The sequence below is a fragment of the Carcharodon carcharias genome, chromosome 19, assembly GCF_017639515.1.
Source record: "Carcharodon carcharias isolate sCarCar2 chromosome 19, sCarCar2.pri, whole genome shotgun sequence".
Lineage (NCBI taxonomy): Eukaryota > Metazoa > Chordata > Chondrichthyes > Lamniformes > Lamnidae > Carcharodon > Carcharodon carcharias.
The window spans coordinates 62,666,519-62,684,585 of NC_054485.1; the positions used below are offsets into that span (position 1 = coordinate 62,666,519).

Genomic DNA, 18,067 nt, shown 5'->3' on the forward strand with positions numbered 1-18,067 from the left:
AGACCATGCCTTGGAATCTTCTCCCAAACCAAAGCTTTTTCTCAGACGCCTTTTGCAAAGGTTCACCTCGAAGGTTTCGAACTCTCTTTCCGATGTTTCTCTTCCCTGGGTCACCAGATGCATTCAAGCTGTCTTCCACATACGCTCTCTCACCAACTCAGGTGTCAACAATGCACCACTACTTCACATGTTCATAGCAAAGAGTTACAAACCTTCAGTTGCCTCTTTGGACCTTCTTGCTCTTGCAAGCTGTTCTCACTTTAACTCTGCTTTCTGCAGTTTTTGTCTCTTTTAAATCTGAAGCATGGAGCCTTTCTCTCTGCCCCTCACTCTTAACTTCACTTAACAGGACCTTTTCCCAGGTTCCTGTCCTTCCTGTGGCTAGAAAGTCATCTTTGCACTTTCACCTTTTTCACTCTCTGGATTTCAGGGCTTTTTCTTCAGCTTGGGATTGGCTATCTGTCCCCTTTGCTCCAGTCTCTCCTGGCAGCAACTTTCAGAACCAACTGCATTCAAACAGCTTCCAGAACAACTGCTGTTTCTCTTGTGTGTGTGGATCTGTGGGAGGGAGCTCCCTCTCTGGCCCCCTGTTGCTAGCCAACGTTCCAATCCTTCTACACTTGTAAGTTTACCTTTCCTTTATAGGCATCGTAAAACTCCTCATTAGAAATGCCAAATGATTTTTTAAAGTGAAACTAAAACTTCATTTGGCCCTTCTTAACTTATAGATACAGAAATACAAATCAAACTTAAACTTTAAAGCTAAAAGTCATTCCTAACACCCACAAATACCAATATAACGTACTTAAACTATCTCTATTTTCTAACACTCCCTTTCCCTGCGTCTGTACAATAAGCTCCCATTTAACAATTTAACATTGTTTCGCTTTAACGTTGGTAAGTTAATGTGGCCAGTAATCTTGTTTAGCATTGCACCATTCGTTTTAATGTTGTTTTCTGCGTGACCTGATTGGCACCATTTTGGAGTCGTCTCACTCACTCACTCTCTGATCCTCTGAAATACGGCGTCTATTGGTTCTTGACCCTTTCGCTGAACTTCCCATTCGAGATTCAGCAAGAGAGTGGTTCAAGAAGGGGGAGAGGCTGCAGATTGAAGGTTTCAGGGAGGGGGGAGGCAGCAGGTCGGAGGTTTCAGAGAGGGGGTGAGGCTGCAGGCTGGAGGTTTCAGGGAAGGGGAGAGGCTGCAGGTCAGAGGTTTCAGTGAAGGGGAGAGGCTGCAGGTTAGAGGTTTCAGGGAGGGGGAGTGGCTGCAAGTCGGAGGTTTCAGGGAGGGAGAGAGGCTGTAGGTCAGAGGTTTCAGGGAGGTGGGGAGGCTGCAGGTCGGAGGTTTCAGGGAAGGGGAGAGGCTGCAGGTTGGTGGTTTCATGGAGGGGGTGAGGCTGAAGATCCGAGGTTTTAGGGAGGGGGAGAGGCTGCAGGTCAGAGGTTTCAGGGAGGGGATGAGGCTGCAGGTCGGAGGTTTCAGGGAGGGGGAGAGGCTGAAGGTCCGAGGTTTTAGGGAGGGGGAGAGGCTGCAGGTCGGAGGTTTCAGGGAGGGGGAGAGGGTGCAGGTCGGAGGGTGAGGGAGGAGAAGGATCTGCAGCAACCAAAGGATCAGGGAGAGGGAGGATCAGGAAACAGGATCAGTGCTGAGCAGGAGGTACTGTAAGTAGAATATTACATTTTTCTTTTATAGTTTTAAATTTACTTTATTTTAAATGTTATTTCATTTACCAATGTAGGAATTTAACAATGTAAAGTATTTCAACTTACAGGCTATAATGTAGTAATTTTTTTTCTGATAAGGAAGGTTCTACAGAACCTAACTCCAGTATTAACCTAACTCCAGTTTTAACATTGATTCCTGTGGGAATGTATGTTTCACTTAAAGTTGTTACACTTATAGTCACAATTTTTGGGAATGTAACCACAACTTTAAGTGAGGACTCACTGTGCTTTAAAACCTGTAACGTCTCTAATATTTCCAGTTGTCGTGAAAGGCCATTGACCTGAAGTGTTAACTCTGTTTTTCTACACCCATGTCTAGCCTGCTTGAGTATTTCAAGCATTTTCAGGTTTCTAGTATCTGCAGTATTTTGCTTCCCACAATTGTAATGATGTCAGCCTACAACATGAGGGTTTATTGAAAAGTATAGCCCCCACTAATTTCTAGAGGTTTTGGACTGATTGAAGAACTGAGAAAAGTTCATGTAATAGAAAGAAGATGAATTGCTCCAAGAGTCTACAATCAGGTTTGCTCAGGTGCTGTTAAATCTACAGTCATCTTCATGCTGAACTACACTATTGCCTAATAATAGAAATGCTTTTCTTTCAGATCAGATTTCAGATCGAAACAATGGAGTTGGCTGATTCAGAGAGAGCCACCAGCAATTCCCCAGGTACAGCTCACTGTGTTACAATATTGAGCTTTTTACTTTTTGATGCAGAAAATGATTGGGTCCTAGGTTCATTCAAGAAAGACCACCCTCTGCACTGCCCAGGGGAGCTAAGTGCCAAATACTACTGGAGAGGCTGACGAAAGTGTGAGATCACAGTGGTGGCATGGTCCATTTATCATAGCTTCAGTTTTGTACCGAACTTATATCCATCCAGCATAGAAAACTGCTCCTGGCTGTATCCAGAACCTGCCTCTGACTCCTGGGCTCAGTATAGCTCAATCCTGGGAGGTTAGACTCATTGTCTCTGATGGGCCTGGCACTTGGCATGAGCCAGATTCAACATACAGTAAGTTCTTAAAATAAAAATAAATGAAGATACAGTATTTACTTTTGTACTTATTGGTACATATCAATTGGTGCTTATTTATGTTTAGACTTTAATTTCTGTTGCTACTGATCTCTGATACCTGGTACCTCTTCGATTGAGCCATAGCATCAATATTTGGAGCAAATAACTGTCTTAGATAAAACACGAAAACACATGTCACAAGAACTGTGCTCCAATTACTAACCCTGGAAGTGCATCCTATAGCCTCATCACTATCTGTGTGAAGAGATTTCTCCTACTCTGTAGTGTAAATATCTTAAATTCTTATATTTCATCTTGTTTCTGTGGGTCCGTTTTTCATTCCTTCATGGGATGTCAGTGTCACAGGCAAGGCCAGCATTTGTTGCCGATCCCTAATTGCCGTTGAACTGAGTGGCTTACGAGACCATGTCAGAGGGCAGTTAAGAGTCAACCACATTGTTGTGGGTCTGGAATCATATGTAGGCCATACCAGGTAGGGGCAGCAGATTTCCTTCGCTAAAGGACATTAGTGAACCAGATAGGTTTTCACAACAATCAATGACAGTTTCACGGTCACCATTACTGAGACTAGCTGTAGATTTCAGGTTCATTAATTGAATTTAAATTCCACCAGCTGAACCCATGTCCCCAGAGCATTAGCCTGGGCCTCTGGATTACTATCCAGTGACATTGCCATTGTCCACTCCTCATCACCATTGACTCTTCATCAACTGGAAGCTGTCTGCTTTTATCTACACCATCCCAGCTTTCATAATTTTAGACATTTCAATCATGCCACACCGGAATATGTGTTGAAAATGAGAAGAATAAGAGAGTGAACACAGGATCAGAATGGGCCTGAGACTGAGCCACCTACTATTCTGGTCAGGAATGCTCCCTTTCAGCTTGACCTTGTTTACTCCTGATGTGTTATGAAAACATAACTGGCTGTTTCAGTAATAATTATCTATAAGCTGCAGGTACATAACACTCCCTGCTACACACATCTTCATCTATGCAAGGCCTTTCATCCTCACTAGAACTGTTTTCAGCACCAGGATCATTCCCCAGGTTCTCTGATTCCTGTTTTATAGCCTAAAATGTAAGTGAGTTGGTTTTGCAATGTAAGTGGTTTGAGGATTTAGTCTCAGAGTGGAAACTCATTGTCCTTTGCCCAATCAACTTCACTCACTAGCTTTGGGTCTACTTTTGAACTCTCTCTTTGCAGCCTTAGTATTTTGCCCATTTTAATGTTGGGGAATGTTAGATCTCTCCCCTTTGAGCCACTTCTGCTGCTCCATTTCCTAGATCCACTTTTATGGCCTGACTTTATAATTTGAAAGGGTGTTTTCCTGCAGAGCAGAGGAGCTGAGGCTACAGGTTAATGTGTGAAGGTGACTGAAGGACATACACGAGCTGTGATTCAAACACAACGAGTGGATGGAATGAGAGTGAGAGAAAGTCAAGCTGTGATTGGAGGATCTACAGCACCACTGTGGCGGAGAGAGGGAGGCACTAGGGCTCAGAAAACTGCTTCAAATCCTGGAAAACTGTTCCTATCTGGGGTACTGTGTATATTTTGGTCACTGCACTGCAGGAAAGATGTGAATGCATTAGAGAAGGTACAGAGTAGATTTATGAGGATGTTGCCTGACTGCAGAGTTTTAATTATGAAGAAAGATGGGATATGTTGGGTTCTTTTCTTAGGAACAGAGCAGGCTGAGTGGAGATTTAATTGAAGTGTTTAAAATTGTGAGGTGTTTAGGTAGAGTGAATAGGAAGGTCCTATTTTCCCTGGTCAAGGGCTCCAAACTAAGGGTGTGGGATTTTGGGTAAGAGGCACAAGGTTTAGAGGGGATTCAAGCAGAAATTTTTCATCCGGAGTATGGTGGAGATCTGGAACTCATTGCCTGAAAGGGAGGTAGAGACAAAAACCCTCACTGTATTTAAAAAACATTTGGATATGCGCTTCAAGTATTGTAAGCTCTAATGCAACCGGCCAAGAGCTGGTAAATGGAATAAGGTAGATTGCTCCTTCCTTTCTATTTATTTACTTCCATGAGATCACTGCCAGCCCCAGGAGATCACTGCCAGCCCCGGGAGATCACTGCCAGCCCCGGGAGATCACTGCCAGCCCCGGGAGATCACTGCCAGCCCCGGGAGATCACTGCCATCCCCGGGAGATCACTGCTAGCCATGGGTGATCAATGCCATCCCCAGGAGATCACCCCTGGAATCCTTGGACAGACTGTCTTTAGAAACTCCAGGACTCCAAATTCAGCTGTTAAGGTTTTGTTGGGGGCAAGTTGGTAGCGCTTGGGAAACCAGTTGGCCTCTGAGCAGAGATTTGTGGGCTGGATAAAAATGCGCAACAAGCCAGATCCGATTTGACATAACCCTCCCCTCACCCAAGCATACGGCATAGTCCTGCTGCCACGTGATGTGTTTGGCTGAGTTGCTCGGATTATACTGAGCTCCAAGCGGACATTAACATACATTACAATGCAAGGAGTTATTTGCTTCTGTTTACCTGGAGAAGGATGAACATCACACCATAATCGGTTTCTATGACACTGGTTATTTTCAGGTTACCAGTGAAATATCTAGCCTTGTTTTCATCTGGTAACAGATGACATACAGGGAGCATTGCAAGCACTTGTAGTGGACCCCTCACTTTTCTGAGTAGAAATTTCTGAGTTGCAGATGGTGCCATGTATTGTAAGTTCCCAATTAATGCTCCTTTTAACCACAGTGAAGGGTCGCTTGTACTGTTAGTAATTGAGTTAGTGCAGTTGGAGGTTGAACAGCAGATATAATTATTACAATTTATAATTTAAAAGGGTGTATTCCTGCAGAGCAGAAGAGCTGAGGGTACAGGTTAATTGTGAAGGTGACTGAAGGAAGTACACGAGCTGTGATTCAAACCGAAGAGCAGACGGAATGAGATTGGGAGAAAGTGAAGCTGTGATTGGAGGATCAGTGTGCAGGAGAGAGGGAGGGACTGGGGCTTAGGAAACTGCTCTAAGCCCTGGGAACTTTCTTCCAGTTGCTGCAGTCTCAGGATCCACTGAGACTCTCGGAAGAATAGGGACCGAGGCTGGGCTGTTCTCTTGCCAGCTCTTGTCAGTTCCTTGAACATGCTGCAGTCCTGGTGTGAGAGATGACACTGAAAGGACATTAATCAGCTTGCAAAATGGAGAGATAATTGGCAAATGATGTTCAACACAGATAAATGTGAGGTAGTGCATTTTGGTGGGAAGAATAGGAAGGTCACATTACTTGAAGGTGCAAGTCCATGTGAGGTAGAGGAACAAAGGGATCTTGGAGTACAAATGCATCAATCACTAAACATGCCCCGTGGGTTAACAAGGCCCTTCGAGAAAAAAAACCAAGCCTAGGTTTGATTTCTAGAGGATAGAATTGAAAAGTAGGGAAGTTATACTAAACCTGAACTGAACCTTGGTTAGACCACACTGAGGGCACTGTGTGCAGTTCTGGTCCCCATATTATAAAAAGGATATAGAGGCACTGGAGAGGGTGCAGAGAAAACTTACAAGGATGGTACCAGAAATGTTTGGGTATACGTATCAGGAATGGATTGACAGGCTGGGTCTCTTAAGGGTGACTAAATGGAGGTATGCAAAATTCTGAAAGGTTTTGATAGAGTTGTTACAGAGAGAATGTTTCATCTTGTGGGGAAGAGCAGAACTAGAGGCCATCAACATGAGATAGTCACCAAGAAATCCAATAGGGAATTCAGAAGAAACTTCTTTACCCAGAGAGTGGTGAGGATGTGGAACTTTCTACCACAGGGTGTGGTTGAAGTGAATAGTGGGAGAAGGGAATAGAAGGTTTTGATGATGCAAGATGGGAGGAGGCTTGAGTAAAGCATAAACATCAGCATGGACTGGTTGGGCTGAATGGCCTGTTTCTGTGCCATTTATCCTATGTAATCCTGTGTACATAAGAGTCAATTATATTGCTGTAGGTCTGGCATCACTTATGGGCCAGGCCAGAAAAGGACAGTATATTTTCTAACCTAAGGGACTTTAGCGAACCAAATCAGTTTTTACACCATCCAGCAGTCCCTTCACAGCTACTCTGTACATTATTGGGCTGTGTTTTAATCACTCTCTACATTATCAGTTTATGTATTTAAAAGATTGGTAGTGCTCAAAGTTGAAAAGTCCCCGATCCAGATGGAGTGCATCCTAGGTTGCTGAGGAACGTAGAAGTGTAAATTTCAGTGGCTTGGCCACAATCTTCAGTCTTCCATATATATGAAGGTGCTGCGAGAGGATTGGAGGATTGCAAGTGTTTACAAAAGACGAGAAGACGAGAGACAAAAGAAAAACCCAGCATTGCCAGGCCAGTCAGCCTTCAGAATTGGCTGAGGGAGAGAAAGCAGAGAGTAGTGGTGAATAGTTGTTTATCAGACTAGAAGGCAGTGTCTCCCAGGGATTAGTACTAAGACCACTACTCTTTTTGATACATGGAAGTAACCCAAATTTGATTGTTGTCTTGTCCCAGTATATTATGAACTCTCAGTTAATACTTTGAAAAAACTGGACACAAACAGACTATTAAAATGGCCATTGCAAATCATGTGACCTTTGGCATTTGAGGTTCGGACAGTCTCAAGTCTCAAGCGAATACCTAATTAAATATGGACATTCACAGGCATCTGGGGAATTCACACATTCCTTTTTTTAAGGATGGGTGAACACAAAATAACCATAGAACTCCAGCTGGTCTGTCTCACTCTTTCACCCTGGACAAATGTGTGTAAGACGGATGTGAATGGATCCTATCAACCTTTCATTGTATGGTGATGGTTTTCCTGATCCAAACCAAACTGAGTGAGTCTCAAGTTGTCAACTAACAATACGGGATGATTGGGATCAACATACACACCACTTTTTGTTTGGGAAAAGGACTTTGAACTTGTGGAAGTCACCTGATGAGGGAACCATTTTGTCTGCTTTAAAATCAGCAAGAAGCTGCTTGCATACATAAGTTCAACCAAAAGCCATTGAACTAGTTGCAAGCCATCAAGCAGCCAAGGTAATCGAGCAATACCTCATAAGTGGGAAATCCCAAGAGAAGGACTCCCCCAACCGTTACCAACTTCGAGTTCATCTGAAAACCAACTTCCTAGAAATTCAATTACAAGAAACCTCATGTCACGCTGAGAATCCTTCGTTTTACAAGACCATCACTTCAATTTTAAAGCTGTGTGTGTGTGTGTGTGTGTGTGTGTGTGTGTGTGTGTGTGTGTGTGTGTGTGTGTGTGTGTGTGTGTGTGTGTGTGTGTGTGTGTGTGTGTGTGTGTGTGTGTGTGTGTGTGTGTAACATTGTTTATTTTTTGGGATAAGTGGGTAAGAATAAATAGCTTTTATTTAAAACTCTCAAAATGTTTGCTGCTGGAATTATTTAATTGGGACACTCACTCTGAGGGTAAACACACCCCTCTTACATACAAACACACTGATCAAGTAGAGTAAAAACACAAATTCTTTCCGTAATATTATAAAGGACATAATTTCAGAGTTTGCAAATGACACAAAACTTGGAAATGTGGTAAGCATTGAGAAGAATAGTAACAGTCTTCATGTGGATATAGATAGACTGATGAAATGGGCAGACACGTGGCAGATGAAATTGAATGCAGAGAAATGTGAAATGATAAATTTTGGTAGGAAGAATGAGGAGAGACAATGTAAACTAAATGGTGCAATTTTAGAAGGGGGTGAAGGAATGCTGAATCCTGGGATCGTTTTTACATAAATCTTTGAAAGTGGCAGAAGTTAAGCATAAGACTATTAAAGCATGTGGGATCCTTGGCTTTATGATTTGAGGCATAGAGATAAAGCAAGGAAGGTATACTAAACCTTTCTAAATCCCCAGTTAGGTCTCAGTACTGTGTTCTGTTCTGGGCACTACACTTTGGGAACAATGTCACAGCCTTAGAGAGGGTGCAGAAGAGATCTACCAGAATGGTACCATGGATAAGGGCCTTCAGTTATGTGTCAAGGTGGAAGAATCTGGGGTTATTCTTGAAAGAGAGAAGGCTAAGGGGAGATTTGATAGAGGTTTTCAAAATCATGAAGGGTTTTAATAGGGTAAATAAAGAGAAACTGTTGCCTGTGGCAGAATGCCTGTGGTAACTAGAGGCCATAAGTTCAAAATGATTGGCGAAAAGAATCAGAAGCAACATGAGGAAAACTAAAATTTATGCAGCAGATTATTCTAATCTGCAATGCTCTTTCTGAAAAGATGGTGAACGCTGATTCAGTAATAACTTTCAAAAGGAAATAGGATAAATACTCAAAGAGGAAAACTTGCAAGGCTATGGAGAAACAGCAGGGGAGTGGGATAACGCTATCAAAGAGCCAGCACAGGCCTGATAGGCTGAAAGGCCTGCTGTCCTGTATCATTCTGTGATTAATAGATGATGGTATTGGATGATGACAACAAAGGTTGGTGGAATAGTAAATTTTTAAATATTAATCTTCAAAGGTGCCAAGAGAAAGATGACACCTGAACCATCAGGGAGAAAGAGGTACAGAGGACGCTACATCAACAACCCTTCTATCACAACAGAAGATCAGCAACTGTGGGAAAACTGTGAGTCTACAAATTTGGGCATTTTAGCTGACACATGGGAGAAGGAACTGGGATAGTTATCTTTTCATTGTTATGAGGTGGGGAGTTCTAGTTATTAATGAAACTGTCTAATCATAATATTGGATGTAAGAACATAATAAATAGGAGCAGGAGTGGGCAATAGTGCCCCTCGAACTTGCTCTGCCATCCAGTAAGACCAGGGCTGATCTTCAACCACGACTCTACATTCCTGCTTAATCCCCACATAACCTGATTCCCTGAGAATCCAAAAATTATGTTAAACTTTGCACTGAAAATTCTCAATGATTGAAGATCCACAGCCCTCTGAAATAGATTATGAATGAAAAAAAATTCTCCTCACCTCTGCCCTAAATCCCTTATCCTAAGGCTATGCCCCTTAGTTCTAGACTACCTAGCCAGGAGAAACAGCCTCTTAGCATTTATCTTATCAAGCTCTCTCAAAATCTTATGTTTCGATGAGATGACCTAATTGTTCTAACCCCTAGAGAATGTAGGAAAGTAGAGGCCTGGTGTACCCAATTGCTCATCATAGGACAACACCCCTCAGCCTAAGAATCAATCTAGTGAACTGTCGTCGCACCCCTCTCAGGCAAGAATTTCCTTCCTTGGATAAGGAGACCAAAACTGTACCTGGTGCTCCAGGTGGTCACAGCAAAGCCCTATACAACTGCAACAAAACGTCCTTATTCTTGTACTCGAATCCCCTAAATAAAAGCAAAATACTGCGGATGCTGGAAATCTGAAACAGAAACAAAAAATGCTGGAAAAAAACTCAGCAGGTCTGACAGCATCTGTGGAGAGAAATCCACAGATTTCTGTCTCTCTCCACAGATGCTGTCAGACCTGCTGAGTTTTTCCAGCTATTTTTGTTTTTGCCCCTTGTAATAAAGGCCGACATTCCATTTGCTTTGCATTTACATAACAAAAATAGTAGGCTAATGAGAGAATAATTAAGTATCATTAATATCATTAGAGGAAAAACACTAAGGAAACTAATGGGATTAAAAGCAAATAAACCCCTAAATCTGAGGTTTCTAAAAGAGGTGGTTACAGAGATAGTGCATGTCTTGGTTGTGATGTTCCAAATTTCTCTAACTTTTAGAATGGCGCTGGTGGCTTGGAAGCTGACAAATTAACATCACTATTCAAGAAAGGAGGGAGAGAAAAAAGGGAGAGCCATAGACCAGTTAGCCTAACATCAGTTGTTGGGGAAAATGCTGGAATCCATTATTAAGGAGGTGTGGTAACATACCTTTAAGAAGAATGTTATAATAGAACATCACATGATCTTATCCAGTGACAGGATAGCGTGGGCTACTTTAGTAGTCTGTAGCCTGTAGTTAGTAGTGAGTAGCTTGGAGTAAGAGTCTGTAGTGTAGAGATAAGGGTTTAGTTGTAAGTACACAAGTGTAGCTGCTAAGTTCCTTAGTAAATAAATAGAATGTGTTCTACATAAGAACTGTCTGCTGACCTGCTATGTCTATGGTACCAACTTGGTCATCCCGAAACAAGTGTGCAACCCGGATCCATTATTCCAACTAAACTAGTGACAAGGATCCAACAGGAGGTATATGAATAGTTGCTTGGTAGTACAGAAATAAGAGACATGCTGTTGAAGTTTTTCATCTTGCACTCATCAGGACAAATGCAAGAATGCCAAATTTGAAAGGGAACAACAAATTATACAGTGTGGGAAAAGGGTGTTAATTGGTTGGCAAGTGGACTCTAATTAGTAGAGGCATTGCCATGGAGAATGCAGCAGAGAACTGTTATCCCACAAACTTTTACTTAAATTCAAAAGAGCAAGTTGACTCTGTTGAGGCATTGCCATGGGGAGTGCACCAGCGAACAGTTCTCCCCCATGCTTTTATTTAATTAAAAAAGACACAATTCCTTCTGCTTGCAGAGGACAAGGCCCTGGGTTTGAACATATGTAGCTTCTGGCACGTGTAAGCGAGCACACCGTGGGCTCAATTGATCATTTTAAATTGGCTGTTGGTGTAATTCTTAGCAAACTCGAGATTGTTCAGTCATCATATCTAATGTTGGACACTGTATTCTGAATTTTGCAAGCATGGGCTGGTTGAGTACAATCAATTTTCTACCTGTTGCGAACAGCCAAAGGGACATGATGTTTGATATGATCCACCAGTTATCGAGACATATGGCCTATATACCTGGCATCACACCAACACTGAAATTCATACACCACATTACTCATTTGTGTGGTAGGCACAACGTCTTTTTGGCTTGACAGCAGAATCCTGTTTGTGGAGAATGCCACTCGTGTTGCTACTGCATAGGAGCAGCGTGAAACAGTACCTGTTGGTCAGGTTTTGAGACATCTCATACTTCCAGTGTAATTTGAGGTAAACTGGGCACTTTTCAGGACTGAAAGTGGTGGCCCTATGCCCATTCCCGAGTTTGCACAATATATAATGAGCAGTGATTCAATCAGGGTGGCAATTATCCTGCAGGCTAGCTTTGAAGCACCCTATTTCGGCATCAAGTTTGCATGGTGAGCAAATGCTTTGGGCCCAATTTATGAGGTTGTAGATCAGGCCAGTCATATAGCGCATGGAGCTGTAGGAATCCCAATGAGTATATTGACCAGTGAAGGTAGGCTTGTGGTAGACAGTAGTAGAGATCCCATTAGTGAATTTCTCAACTAGCACATCGAGGAAAGGGAGCTCTTAGGCTGCCCCATTTCAAAGGTGAATTTGAGCATGGGATGGAGCCCATTAAGGTGTGTAAGAAAATTCTTTCATGCAGCTGCAGATTCAAAAATAGCAAATGTATCATCTAAGTATCGTAAAAATGCAAGGGGTACAGAGTTAGGAGTCATTCATCGAAAGCATGTTTCTTGTGGAAACTGATGAAGGTGTCAGTGAGAGCTGGACCTAGAGGAGCTCCCATGGCAACACTATCTATTTGGATATACATGGTGTTGTTAAAGCTGAACTCCACTACATGAGTTGCTGAGTTCATAAGTTCAATGAATACAGATTCAGACACTAGTGGAGCATCTAGATTGCAAATGATATACAGACATGGCGCAAATGTCTACTGCCTTCCATTGGGCTAGCAATGTTGAAAGAGCACATGGACATAGCATTGCTATATGTAGACCATGTATTGCGCTTTTCTCAATTTAAAAAAAAAGCTTGGGATAACTGTTCCCTGGTGTATTCCCCATGGCAGTGCCTCTACCAATCAGAGTCCGCTGGCTGAACACTCAGCACCTCTTTCTTCATACAATATAAATTGCTGTTACTTTTGAAATTTTGTATTCTTGTGTCTGTCCTGATGAATGCAGGATGAAAAGCTTCAACAGCATGTCTCTTTTCTCAGCAATATTATGGAGGTGTTAACTGGGTTCTTTGAAAATCATTGGACGGAGTTTTCTGTGCCCGCTGACAGCGGGTGTGATAGGTGGCATGAGTGGACAATATGGCACGATTGGTTTCACGACAGCAGGAAGGCAGATCATGATTGTTCACTCGGCCCACCAACAGCGGGGCCACGTTTCCCACCATCGGTCATCGGGAACCTCATTTTGATACATCAGCACATCATTATCAGGCCATCCTGCCAGGCTCTTGTACCCCGGCTGGATCATCCATCCATGTCGGTGGGAAAGCACGCTGACGTGTTTCACAACAGAGGTGATGTGCGCTTGGCAGCTTCACTTTGGGGGAACTGGAGGTGACTGAACAGCAACATCCTGCAGAGCTCGCCAGGGTCACCTGTTGCTTTGCAGGTGCCGAGGGGTCAGGGTTCAGTGCCGCCCTGCCTCGGAGGTGACTTTTGAGGGTGATGGGGAGCAGGGGGTAGGTGCAGCCTTGCTGTTGAAGTGTTTTGTGGCGGCGGGGGTGGGGGGGCAAGGCCAGCCCTGCCGTTGAATATAGCGCACAAGCTTTCAGGGTTGGGGGTGGGGTGGTTGGGGGTAGGGTGGGTGAGGGAAGTGGCCACGCATTCGGGAAATCTGTAGAAAGTGACCATTCCTCTCCAACTGAGACAGTTCAGGCACAGCCACAGTGATGTGAATGGGGTCGGGCTCCCAGCTTATCTGCCCCCTCAAGCAATGCAGAGATATCAAAGCGCCACAATGCTCTCTTGAACTTCCCTGCACCCCACACCCCCCTCCCCGGCACAGACTGCAAATTCATGAGCACTTTAGTGGACTGTGGAGCAGCTGGACTGCACGTGCTGTACAATCTCTTCGCTAAAGCTAGCCATGTAGCAGTCACTGCTGGAGGTGCTCACAGCCCCTTGCAATCTTTTTATTCCTGGTTTGGACCAGTCTCCCCCATCGCTCAAACTAACAGGGCTGTCATGCAGCGCACTAGTCCCTGGCCATCCAAGTGTTGGTCAGCACTCTCCAGGAAGCGTTAAGGGGCTATCACACTTAACCAGGAGAGGTTCTTAGTAAACCCAAGCCAACCCACATGTCTCTCTCTTTCATCCTGCAGGAGGAGTACATCAGGATCAGGGAGCCTGGTGAACTAGCTGTAAGCCTGATGGCCTACAGAGCACGAAGAAGATGGAGGAGAGAGTGACTGAGGCTCCTGGCTGTGCAGAGGCAGGATCAGCAACCTCAGGAAGAAGGAGCGGCTGGGGCTTCCGCACACACCACCCAAGAGCCACAGTGAGCTGTTGCAGGCTGACTTCTAGCTAGACCCAGGGTCTATCGAAGCCGCCTTTCATTCCTGCAGATGACCAAGAACCAGTGTCTCCAAGGACTGTGAATGTCTAGGGAACTGGTTGCTCACATCATCCAGTTACTGCAGGACTTGGTGCCAAGGGGACATGGAGGACATCCACTGCCTGTGGCTGTAAAAGTGGCCACGGCGCTCAATTTTTATGCCAGTGGCTTCTTTCAGGGCTCCACAGGTGACCTCTGTGGGGTCTCTCGAGCCTCCACCCACAAATGCATCCATGAGGTCACGGATGCCAATCTTTGTGAGGGTCAACTTTGTGTATTTTGCCCGGGACTAGGAGAGCCAGGATGCAACAGTGACTGGATTCACCTAGATCTCAGGTTTCTCACAGGTGCAGAGTGCCATCAACTGCACTAGTGTGGCGCTCAGATCTCCATCGCAACACACGATGAACTACATCAACCACAAGGCCTTCCATTCGCTGAATGCAGCTGGTGTGCGACCACCAGAAACGCATCCTGCAAGTCTCAACTACTTTCTGTGGTAACGAATTCCACAGGCTCACCACTCTTTGGGTGAAGAAACTTCTCCTCATCTCAGTCCTAAATGGTCTACCCCATATCCTCAGACTGTGACCCCTGGTTCTGGACTCCCCCATCATCGGGAACATCCTTCCCGCATCTACCCTGTCTAGTCTTGTTAGAATTTTATAGGTTTCTATGAGATCCCCCCCTCATTCTTATGAACTCCAGCGAATTTCTCCTCATATGTCAGTCCCACCATCCCAGGAATCAGTCGAGTAAACCTTCGCTGCACTCCCTGTATAGCAAGTACATCCTTCCTCAGGTAAGGAGATCAAAACTGCACACAATATTCCAGGTGTGGTCTCACCAAGGCCCTGTACAATTGCAGCAAGACTCCTGTACTCAAATCCTCTGGCTATGAAGGCCAACATACCATTTGCCTTCTTTACCGCCTGCTGCACCTGCATGCTTACCTTCAGCGACTGGTGTACAAGGGCAAGCAGGTCTCATTGCACATTCCCCTCTCTCAATTTATAGCCATTCAGATAATAATCTGCCTTCCTGTTTTTGCTACCAGAATGGATAACCTCACATTTATCCACATTATACTGCATCTGCCATGAATTTGCCCACTCACTCAGCTTGTCCAAATCACACTGAAGCATCTCTGCATCCTCCTCACAGCTCACCCTCCCACCCAGCTTTGTGTCATCTGTAAATTTGGAGATATTACATTTAATTCCCTCATCTAAATCATTAATATATATTGTGAATAACTGGAATAACTAGTCACTGCGTGCCATTCGGACAAAGACCCGTTTATTCCTACTCTTTGTTTCCTGTCTGCCAACCAGTTTTCTATCCATCTCAATATATTACCCCCAATCCCATGCGCTTTAATTTTACATGCCAATCTCTTATGTGGGACTTTATCGAAAGCCTTCTGAAAGTCCACATCCATTGGCTCCCCTTCATCAACTCTACTAGTTACATCCTCGAAAAATTCCAGTAGATTTGAGATTTGTCAAGCATGATTTCCCTTTTGTAAATCCATGCTGACTCTGTCCGATTTTGCCACTGTTTTCCACGTGCTCAGTTGTTAAATATTTTTTAATGGACTCTAGAATTTTCCCCACTACTGACGTCAGGCTGACTGGTCTATAATTCCCTGTTTTCTCTCTGCCTCCCTTTTTAAATAGTGGGGTTACATTAGCTACCCTCCAATCTGTAGGAACTGTTCCAGAGTCTATAGAATCCCGGAAGATGACCACCATTGCATCCACTATTTCTAGAGCAACTTCCTTAAGTACTCTGGGATGTAGATTATCAGGCCCTGGGGAAATGGTGTTGGGGAAATTGATGGGATTGAAGGCCGGCAAATCAGGCCCTAGGGATTTGTCGGCCTTCAATCCCAACAATTTCCCCAACACCATTTCCCTACTAATACTGATTTCTTTCAGTTCCTCCCTCTCACTAAACCCTGCGTTCAATAACATTTCTTGTATGTTATTAGTGTCCTCCTTTGTGAAGACAGAACTAAAGTATATATTTAGTTGGTCAGCCATTTCTTTGTTCCCCATTATAAATTCCCCTGTTTCTGACTGTAAGGGACCTACATTTGTCTTCACCAATCTTTTTCTCTTCACATACCTATGGAAACTTTCACAGTCAGTTTTTATGTTCCCTGCAAGCCTACTCTCGTACTCTATTTTCCTCTTCTTAATCAACCCCTTGGTCCTCCTTTGCTGAATTCTAAATTGCTCCCAATCCTCAGGTCTGTTGTTTTTTCTGGCCAATTTGTATGCCTCTTCCTTGCATCTAATACTATCTCTAATTTCCATGGTAAACCATGGTTTGGCCACCTTTCCTGTTTTACTTTTGCGTCAGACAGGAATAAACAATTGTTGCAGTTCACCCATGTGCTCTTTGAATGTTTGCCATTGCCTATCCACCATCATCCCTTTAAGTAATGTTTCCCAATCCATTATAGCCAACTCACGCCTCATACCATTGTAGTTTCCTTTATTAAGATTCAGGACCCAAGTCTCTGAATCAACTATGTCACTCCCCATCTTGCTGAAGAATTCTATCTTCTTATGGTCGCTCATCCCCAAGGGGCCTCGCACAACTAGATTGCCAATTATTCCTTTCTCATTATACAATACCCAGTCGAGGATGGCCTGTTCTCTAGTTGGTTCCTCAATGTATTGTTCCAGAAAAACATCCCGTATACACTCCAGGAATTCCTCCTCTCCGGTATTGTTACTAATTTGATTTGCCCAATCTATATGCATATTAAAGTCACCCATAATTACAGATGTTCCTTTATCACATGTGTCTCTAATTTCCTGTTTAATGTCATATCACAGACTCGCAGCCATTAAACTTTAGAAGCAGCTGATCTTTATCTGCCTTCAGCACCTGAGCCCTTCGGGAACTGGAGCACAGCATCAGTGGTCACTGATGCAGGTGTGATGGGAGCCAGCCCCACCTTCAAGGTGCTGGGAGCACACTGGGGGAATAAGACAACTCTGTGGCGCCTGCCCACTACATTCTGGCAGCAATGACCAGCACTGCCGAGGTGCAGGCATCAGTAATGTTTCCAGGGAGTGTAAGGCCAGACCATCACTTTGGTTTGAAGGTTGCAGAGAGCACAGGGAAGAGGCCCTGGACTGAGGCACCTGCCTTTATCTTGTGCAAAAAGGCTTCACATCTGAGTGACACAAACACTGCTCATCAGAACAAGCAGCCAAAGGCAGGGAGACATTCTTCGGAGTTTATTGACAATTGTGAACATTTTGTACAAGTGATTAACACACGTGCCCCGGCTGTGCAACTAATTCTCCCGAACTCCTTAACTTAAGGGGCTGTGCTTATTTTATCCCTCATTTTGTTACTTTAGTTTAATTGGTTGACTCCAAAAGAGTTAATTCTGCTTAACTGTCCTAACTCTGCTGCTACGTCTTGGTGCTCCCTGGACATCCACAGTGGAGGTGGAGGCAGCCTGCTGACTGCGACGGTCTGTCTGTGATGACTTTGGCGGGCGTCCTTTGGAGAGCTGAGACTTAGAGGGCCCAGGCCTGCTCTCAGGGTCCTGCTGTGTGTCAGTGGCACCCTCCTCGGCCTGTGGAGCTAGTGCTGCTGAGGTCACAGGAAGAGGGGAGTCGGATGGGCCGGACACTCTTGGAGTCACCTGGATAGATGGACCTGGAGTGTGCACCTGCGGATCTCCTCCTATGGGTGCCTGAGGGTCCCAGGCTGACTAGCTGAGTAACAGGGGTATCTGGAGTGAGATCATGCTTCCCCACACTCCTCTCGCATACACACTGTTGGAGACCAACAATGGCATCAGCGATGGAGTTCAGCCTGTGCAGCAGTGCAGGAGTGACATCCTGGACCAAGGCCTCCATGGTGGTTGCGGACTCCTCCATCGTGCCTTGCAACCTGAGGAGTGCGGTGGCCATCCCTTCCTGAATCTCCCAAGCT

At 44.4% G+C, this 18,067-nt stretch overlaps 1 protein-coding gene across 3 annotated transcripts in view; it reads left to right on the plus strand.

Moving 5' to 3' along the window:
• LOC121291867 (nuclear GTPase SLIP-GC-like) overlaps positions 1-18,067 on the plus strand; it is a 168,431-nt gene that overhangs the window by 4,712 nt on the left and 145,652 nt on the right. For all 3 annotated transcript variants that reach the window (XM_041213488.1, XM_041213486.1, XM_041213487.1), the window contains exons 2-3: positions 2,336-2,399; positions 9,268-9,375. In XM_041213488.1, coding sequence (XP_041069422.1) covers positions 2,357-2,399; positions 9,268-9,375 — 151 coding nt within the window. In that variant the 5' untranslated portion in view covers positions 2,336-2,356. The remainder of the gene's footprint in view (positions 1-2,335; positions 2,400-9,267; positions 9,376-18,067) is intronic.